Source organism: Corvus brachyrhynchos, unplaced genomic scaffold (genome assembly GCF_000691975.1).
Source record: "Corvus brachyrhynchos isolate BGI_N302 unplaced genomic scaffold, ASM69197v1 scaffold96, whole genome shotgun sequence".
Taxonomy (NCBI): domain Eukaryota; kingdom Metazoa; phylum Chordata; class Aves; order Passeriformes; family Corvidae; genus Corvus; species Corvus brachyrhynchos.
The window spans coordinates 130,083-138,044 of record NW_008238370.1 but is presented as its reverse complement, the minus strand read 5'-3'; the positions used below and the strand labels follow the sequence as shown (position 1 = coordinate 138,044).

Sequence of the window (7,962 nt, the reverse complement as noted above, 5' to 3'; positions counted from 1 at the left end):
GCGCCCACGGCTCCATCAGCCCCTGCCAGCCCCCAGGCTCCCCTGCCCGTCCCTGCTCACCCTCAGGCACTGGCGCAGGTAGTTGAAGACGCTGGCCCTGAGGGTGAAGGTCTCGTGGCGCACCACGGCGTAGGGCAGCGCCAGCTCCACGAAGAACGGCTGGAAGGCCGTGAGGGTGACAGCAGGGGACAGCCCCAGGCCCTGCGGGGCAGTGCAGAACATCCCAGCCTCCCACTCCGTGATGGCGTCGGGCACTGTCACCGTCACCTCGGCAGAGCCGCCCTCCCTGCGGCACGGAGAACATCATGAGGCCACCCCACCACGGCCGGTGGCATCGCCGGAGTGGCACCGCTGCGACACTGCTGGTGCCATCCCGCAGGGACAAGGAGTCCTGAGGTCCCCAACTCCCTTCCCTTGGGAGCTGTCCTCTCTCACCCCACAGGGACCAGGTCCCACAGCCACGTCTCTGGGAAGTACGTCCGGGGGGCTGGGGGCTCTTCCCCGTCCTGGATGACCTGGATGGCTGGGCTGGGCATGCTCATGAGTACTGAGACATCTTCGCTTTCTGCCGTGAAACGGGACAGTAGCACCTCTCCTGGAAAAGGCAGAGCAGAACTTGGGGGCCTCAGTTCTCAGCCAGACCTGACCTGCAGCCAGCACAAAGGTGACCAAAATCCTCTTCCATCCTCTTTGATGCCGAGGGTATTTTCTGGATGGCTCCGAGTCTCCCTGAGGACACGGCAGCCAGGACTGGCCACCAGCTCTTTGCTCTTTTTGGCACAAGGGCTGTGCTCACCTCTAGGAGCAGGGACTCCAACCATTATCAACCTTCGCAAGCAATCCCCCCTGGTCTTGGCATTGGTGAAGAGCTTCAGGGCTGCATCCTGTGGAAAAGCAGAGGTTGGGCACCTCCTCCAGCCAGCAGGAGGAATATCCCCATTCCAGCAGTGAGCAGTCAGTCCCAGGGCTACAGAAAACACGTGGAGAAGGAGCCTGGGCTTGGCAGGAAAGGGAAGGTCCTTTGCCACAGGTGTGGCTTTCCCCGCACTTGGGCAAAGCGCGGGCGGCTCCGGGGTGGGGAGGAACCGGGCGGGGAGAGCTTCACCTGGAATAACTTGTAGGTTTCCATCTTGGAGTCGTCCCAGTAGAAGTGACAGGGTGATTCATCCTGGATGCTGGGGGGGTAGCTGAATTCGGGCAGTGCTTTGTAGACCTGGGAATGAACATGTGCAAAATCCTCAATTTCGGAGCGCAGAGCTCTGCCCGGGAGCCACCGCGGCACCGGGTCCCTGCGAGGGAGGGACACCTGAGCCAGTGGCACCCCACCCCCAGCCAGGCTGCTCCTGGGGCTGCCACGGGGACCCAGGCCGGGGCCGCGGTGCGTCCCGGGCAGTGCCGAGGCCAGGCGGGACATGGGGGCTGGGAGCAGCCTGGGACAGTGGGAGGTGTCCCTGCCCATGGCAGAACTGGGTGGGCTTTAAGGTCCTTCCCACCCAAACCGCTCCATGAATCCATTGATCCTTAACCCCCCAAACCCAAACTTTGGGCAGCCAAACCACCCCCGAGGGCCCCAGGCAGGGCCCTGGCCTCTGAAAACGCCATCGTCACCTGCGCAGGGACAGCAGGGGACGGGGCAGAGGGCGGTCACCTCCCGTGGAGGGGCAGGACCGAGCCACGGGAGAGCTCTTCTTGGAGGGTTTGGGGACCAGGGAATGGGTTGAGAGACCGCGGCACTGCAATGCACCGGCAGCGGGATGGATCCTGAGGCAGCAGCCATGGACAGCCCAGCTCCTCTCACCTGGTTGGGGAAGCACTTGGCCACGTAGAGCTCGGTGCTGTCAGCCACCATCTCGCCGTTGGGCAGCACCACGTAGACCAGAAACCTGGCCATGGGCGCCAGCTCCAGCCCGATGGGCAGCTCCAGGGAGATGGAGACCCTCTGTCCTGGAGCATGGAAAGGGGGCGGATGTTACCCAGGGAAGCTGCGGCTGCTCCAGCCCTGGAAGCGTCCGAGGCCGGGTTGGACAGAGCTTGGAGCACCCTGGGAGAGCGTAAGGTGTCCCTGCCCACGGCAGGGGCGGGATGGGATGGGCTTTAAGGCCCCTTCTAACCCAAATCATTCCGTAGTTCTGTGAGGAGCAGGCACAGGGAGCAGAGCCCTGCGCAGCCCCTCCGTGCCGTGGGACCTACCAGGCTCTGCAGAGACCTCTTTCTTGAAGATGGTGGTGATGGTCCCCTTGGCCAGGACCTGCAGAGGAGGGAGTGAGAACAAAACTGGTGCTGAGTGTGGAATCAAAGTGCCCTGATGGTGGACGGACCCACCATGGACGTTCTGGGATGATTTCTGACCATGCCCAATCTCCAGCCCCCCAACACCTCCCATGGGGGTGCAGGCCCAACAGTGGCAGCAGCCACCGCCTCCGACAGGTCCCTCAGGCTCTCCAGGACTGGTTGCTCATTGTCCTGTCCCCGGGGACACCACCACGAACGTGTGTGGAGGTGTGGCCCTTCCCACACAACCGCGCTGATTCCTGCTCCCCTCCCTCCCCAAGCCGGGGCTCACCATGAAAACCAGATCCAGGTTCTTCAGCCCACTGCCTAAAGCCTCCTTGCTGAAGATGGAATCCACGTGGAACAGCTGGGGACGGCCGCAGGGCAGCTCCCCCTCCGGGTCGCGGATGTGCAGGAAGCTCCCACTCTTCGATGAGAAGGGCATGACTGACAGAAAGGCATCCTCGTGGGTGACTCCTGAGTGCTCGTCCTGGCTCTGAGCTGTCCTGCTGACTTGAGCCTGAGGTGGGAATCCGGGGCTGAATCCATGCAGCAGCCCCCGAGGTGTCGCTGGTGCAGCTCCAAGGCCCCACCACGCTGCAGGAGGCAGCTCAGGGACCCCCGAGGGGGGGGCGCGGGTGGGGGCCTTACCCGCAAGGAGACCCTGCCACTCCAGCCAGAGGCGTCCAGCTGGAAGGAGGCTCTCCCCGAGCTGTCTGTCAGGAAGCTCTGGGTCTTCTCTTGTCCCTGGTTCCAGACAAAGAGCAGGACCTGCCTCTGGGGCAGCCCGGAGCCGTCGGCGCCCTTCAGCCGGATCTGTGCGGGAGGGAAGGGGAGATGCCGCGGTTTGGGGCTGCAGCCGTGGCAGAACGGGGCTGGGGGTGGGCAGGGGCAGGTGAGCCCCGCGGGGAGAGGGAGCTCCCGTTACCATCCCGGTGTAGGGGAGGCCGCGCTTGTAGACGTGATCGGGTTTCTCAAAGGTGACCGTGATCTTCTCGGGTAGAACCTCGCAGCTCTTGGTGCTCTTCATCTCCAGCCCTGCGGGGAGCGAGGGGGAGCTCAGGGTGCTGAGGGACACGGCTTAGCTCCAGCCAGTGCCCCTGTCCCCACGCAGAAAGGGTGCCTGGATATTTGGGCTTTCCTCCTGCAGCTCCCAGCACGGTTTGCATCTCCTACAGGAGCAGCAGAAGCCCTGTGGAATATTTCAGACCTGGTCCAGGGTGCAGCTGGGGGCAGACACTTCCCACCATCGTGAGGGGCCACCCCGGGCCGATGGGCACAGGGACAAGCCCTGCTCTCCTTTGTCTCCAGCCAAGCCAGGCACTCCCGGTGTGAGGAGGTGGCGAGCGAGGGACGAGCTTGGAGAGGAAGCCGCCCCCCCAGCCTGGGTGAACCCAACCACTCTGCACTGCCAGGATTCAGCGTCCTGCACTGGAAAGGCTTTTTTCCTCTGCTTGGAATTCCAAGTCTTGCCAGGCTGACCTGACTCGCATCTGCACCCAAACCCCATCCCTGCGTGTGCACCCCTAAATCCCAGCAGTGCTTTTGGGTGTTCCTGGAGAAGACCGATCCTGTGGGAGCGCGTGGGGGTGGCCACACCCCGTCCCCACCTGTGCCATCCTCCACCAGCGATGCCTTGACTTCCAGTTTCTTCTCCGTCTCGAAGGTGGTCATGTTGAACGCAGCCAACGAAACCTCTGTGGAAAAGCAGCCGTTCTTCCCCGTCTGGAGGGAGAATCAACCCCGTCAGCAGCATTCCCGGGAAGGACCCCTCCCAGTGGCAGCCCCAGCGTCCCAGTGGCAGCCCCAGTGTCCCAGTGGCGGCCCCAGTCCCACCACGCTCACCTGCCCAGTAACCTGGGTGCAGGTCTCCCTGTAGAGAGGCCAGAGCCTCTGGCTGAGGCACAGGTCAGCCTGGACCTTCCCCTGGACGGGCTTCCCGTAGGTGTAGCTGTGTGGGGACAGTGGAGAGGCTGTGCTGGGGTGGCCACATCCTGCTGGACGCCCTGATCCCTCCCCGTTCCCTGTTCCCAGCTCACCGCCCGCAGATCTCCACCGGAAACTTCTCGTCCTTCGTCCGCAGCGCGCTGGGGAGATGGATGGTCACCTCAAACTTGGGCAGCACTGGTGGACAAGCACAAGGACAGAGGGTGGTCACTCTGAGGACAGTGCCAACACCGCCTGGGTGGCTGGAGGGGGTCAAGACCTGCTGCCCACGGTGGGATCCCACCTCCCAGTCCCCATGTACCGTATTCCTCCACGCTGAAGGAATGGCTCTTCCCCTCCACGCTTATGGTGTAGGTGCCCAGGGCCGGCTCCGAGGCCAGCGGGAGGGACAAATCCACGATTCCCTGCCGAGGGGTCACCTCCCGCCACTGCGCGATGCGATTCCCGCTGGGATCCTGCGCCGGGATACGCGGGATCAGCGCCCGGGGAGCCCAGCAAACAGCCCCTGGCTGCGTCCTGTGTCCCCTCTCCCGGCCCTCCCGTGCCCACCCCACGCCCGGGTGTCCCAAACTGACCTTCAGGAACACCAGGGGCAGCTGGAAGGCAAAGAGAGGATGGTCAGAGGAGCAATTCCATCCCTTGGGGTCTCACCGGGGTGGGCACAGCCGTGGATGGGGTAGAGAGAGGGTTTCCTGTGGGATGCTGTGAACTTCCCAGCCCTCAAGATGCTTTGGGGTGGATTTTGAGCCTGGCTGTGGCCGGGATGAGCCCGAGGGCAGTGCCAGCATGGCACGGACAGGTGGCATCTCCCAGTGCGTTAGGAAGAGTCCAGAACCCCTTTAATCTGGGAAGATCCTGCACTTGCAGAGACCCCAGGGACTGCCCAGGGGTGCCAGAGGCTGAGCCTGCCGGTGCTCCTGGTGTCTGATGCCTTGATGGATATCAGCAGCGCATTCCCTGCTTCCCACTCACCAGGGCTCCATCCCTGGCTGGGAGCTGGCGTGGGCACATTCCCGTGTCACACATGCCCTCTGCTTTCTCCTTCCCGACCCTGCTGTGCCCCTGAGCAGCACAGGGCACCCCTGCCCCGGGGGCAGCTCCCCGGGCAGGGCTGGCCGGGGCAGCATTCCCGAGGGGAAAGGTGACTCCCACACCTCTCCCACGGCTGGCTGGGACAGTGCAGGGAGCCCTCGGCACCTCGCCACGTCCCAGCCCTGCTCTCACCTTCTGGTTGCTGGGGCTCAGGTCTTTGTCCAAAGAGACAACTCGGAACTTCACTGGGAAAGGAAGCGGAGATGGAGGAGTGGCTTCACCCACGGGAAGGTGGATGGAAATCCTCCCTGAGCCCCTCACACAGCAGGGCCTCCGGCAAGCCCTGGCATTGCCCAGGGACATCCCAGGATGATCCCTCCCATTTCCAGGCAGTGCAGGAGCAAGGCTGGGCCTCCTCACCCCTCTCCCCAACCAGGGGGGTCCCCCAGAGCTGGGTGGTTCCTTCTGCCGCCCTCACCTTCCTGCCCAGGCTTGTAGACAGCCTTGTCTGTCTGGATGAAGATCCCGGGCTCCAGGGCTCTCAGCATCACCTTCTTCGACTCGGAGACATTCAGGGAATCTCCCTGGATCGAGACGTGCAGCTCCACGATTTCCTCCTTCCCTGTGGCGGGGGCTGGAGCCTGCAGGGGAACAGCAGGCTCGGGGGGGGGACAAGGACGGTGCCCGGGCTCCCTCGGGGTGACCCAGAGCACTCCCCACCCCTTCCACGAGCCAGGGGCTGGGAAGAAACATCCCCCCAGCGCCCTGCGGGTCCGCAAACGGGATCATTCCAGCCACGGGATGACTGGGCTGGGCCTGGAGTTCTGTCAGGGTGAGGGGTGAGACTCTGCCAAAAGACGGGGAAGTCACAGGGGAGCCACATCCGCTCCCAGCCCTGTGTGGAGCTGATGGAAAGGGCCTGGAGACCACCCAGGGCCCCCTCCCTGCTGCCGGCTGGTTTGGGGTGGCACTGGGGGGACACTCACGGGGAAGGTGACGTTCAGGTGCAGATGAGGCTCCAGGACCTCTCTCCTCAGCAGGGTGGTGGCCGGGGTCCCACTGCTCCTCTGCAGCTGGACACGGACCTGGACGGGCCCCTGGAGGTCACTGAGGTGCACCCAGAGCGTGGCAGGGCGGGGGTGGGACACGACAGCCGGGGACACCACCACGAAACTCCTGGCGAGGACAAGAGAAAGGAGAGAGGGCCCTGGGGGTGAGGCACGTCCAGCACGGCCCCACAGAGACCTGGAAAAGCCCCTGGGAGCACAGGAACCCCCCGAGCCTCCCCTCTCTGCCTCTGGGCTGCCCTTGGCCCCTCAGCTCAGCTCTGCAGGTGAGGGGACAACCACCCCTCAGAGCCACCAGGGCCACCAGGGCCACCAGGGCCATGTCCTCGGTGATGCTGGGCAGGGACAACCCCCCAGGCCGAGCAGCCATCAGGGCATGGGAAGGATTGAATCCCACCAGGAGCTGCCGAGGAGCCGAGGTTAAACCACCCCAGCAGGCACAGACGGACAGGGGGGGACTTACGGTGCTGCAGAGGCCCCGGCTGAGAGGAGCAGGATGAGGAGGAGGACAGGAAGGGCTGGAGACCTCATGTCTCCAGCTGGATGTGGATGCTGGGAACAGCCACAGCCTCCTCCTGCAGGTCTGGGATCACTCTGGATCCGCCTCTGCCCCGCTGCAGGCTCGGGGATGGGGTCTTTGTGTCCCGTGAAGGGAGGAAATGGGGGCTGGCAGAGGAACCCCAGGCACCTGCAGATAAAGTCCGGGCAATGTTTGCCCTCTGGCCACGGCCTCCAGGGGTCAAGGATCCCAGGGAATTTTGCAAATATTGGGAAAGGTTCCTGGAGGTTCAGTGTGGGGCAGGAGCCACCTCCACGTGGATTTTCTGGGAAATGGTGTCAGGAGGCAGCAGGAACAAATGAAAAACAAAAACAGGGAGCACAACACAAGGAGAGGCTGGGAGCTGGGGTGACTTCTCAGAAATGGAAAATTTACAGGTATTTCAAAGTGAACCGAGTTTGGGCTGATCACGTGTCCCAGGCTGGCTTTTTGCCTGGTTTTCTCCAGTTTTACCCAATCTGGACAGAGGAACAGGGCAGTGTTGGGATGTGGCATCACTCCCTCTGCTCCCATTCCACACGTGGCAGCTGGACACCTGCCAGGGCAGGGCCAAGCTGCTTCCCTCGGTCCTGGTGGGAATTTGGGACAGTTGAGGAGCTCCACGACAGCCCCACGGTGTCCTGAGCACATCCCCTGCTCCAGGGCCTTGCAGTTCCCTTCCCTTGGAGGGTGCTGGATCCGTGGAACCCTGGAATGGTTTGGGTTGGGAGGGACCTTAAAGCTCATCCACTTCCACCCCCTGCCCTGGGCAGGGACACCTCCCACTGCCCCAGGCTGCTCCCAGCCCCAATGTCCAGCCTGGCCTGGGACACTGCCAGGGATCCAGGGGCAGCCCCAGCTGCTCTGGGCACCCTGTGCCAGGGCCTCACAGGAAGCCATGGATGGGCCTGGCCTTTCCCGTGGGATCTCAGGTGACCACAGCTCTGTCCCCACACCTGCCCAGCTCAGGCTTTGCTGGACACGGCCCCGTGCCCACCTCCCTGCCCTTTTGAACAGCCCCACAGGCTGTGGGTGGCCAGAGGAGGCTGGAGCTGCCACCCCCAAGGACATGAGGCCGCAGCAGGAGGCCTGAGTCCCTGGGGTCAG

At 63.7% G+C, this 7,962-nt stretch overlaps 1 protein-coding gene across 1 annotated transcript; it reads right to left on the bottom strand.

The window, feature by feature from the left end:
* Positions 1-1,506: 1,506 nt before the first annotated feature.
* LOC103617002 (alpha-2-macroglobulin-like protein 1) lies at positions 1,507-6,994 on the bottom strand. Its single transcript, XM_017736297.1, has 15 exons — positions 6,781-6,994; positions 6,237-6,426; positions 5,729-5,891; positions 5,443-5,495; positions 4,794-4,814; positions 4,520-4,673; positions 4,311-4,395; positions 4,117-4,222; positions 3,882-3,996; positions 3,200-3,309; positions 2,923-3,087; positions 2,564-2,791; positions 2,191-2,248; positions 1,799-1,944; positions 1,507-1,608 (listed from the first exon to the last, which is right to left on the bottom strand). The coding sequence occupies exons 1-15, from the start codon at positions 6,846-6,848 to the stop codon at positions 1,522-1,524; spliced, it is 1,749 nt and encodes a 582-aa protein (XP_017591786.1). The 5' UTR covers positions 6,849-6,994; the 3' UTR covers positions 1,507-1,521.
* Positions 6,995-7,962: the final 968 nt, after the last annotated feature.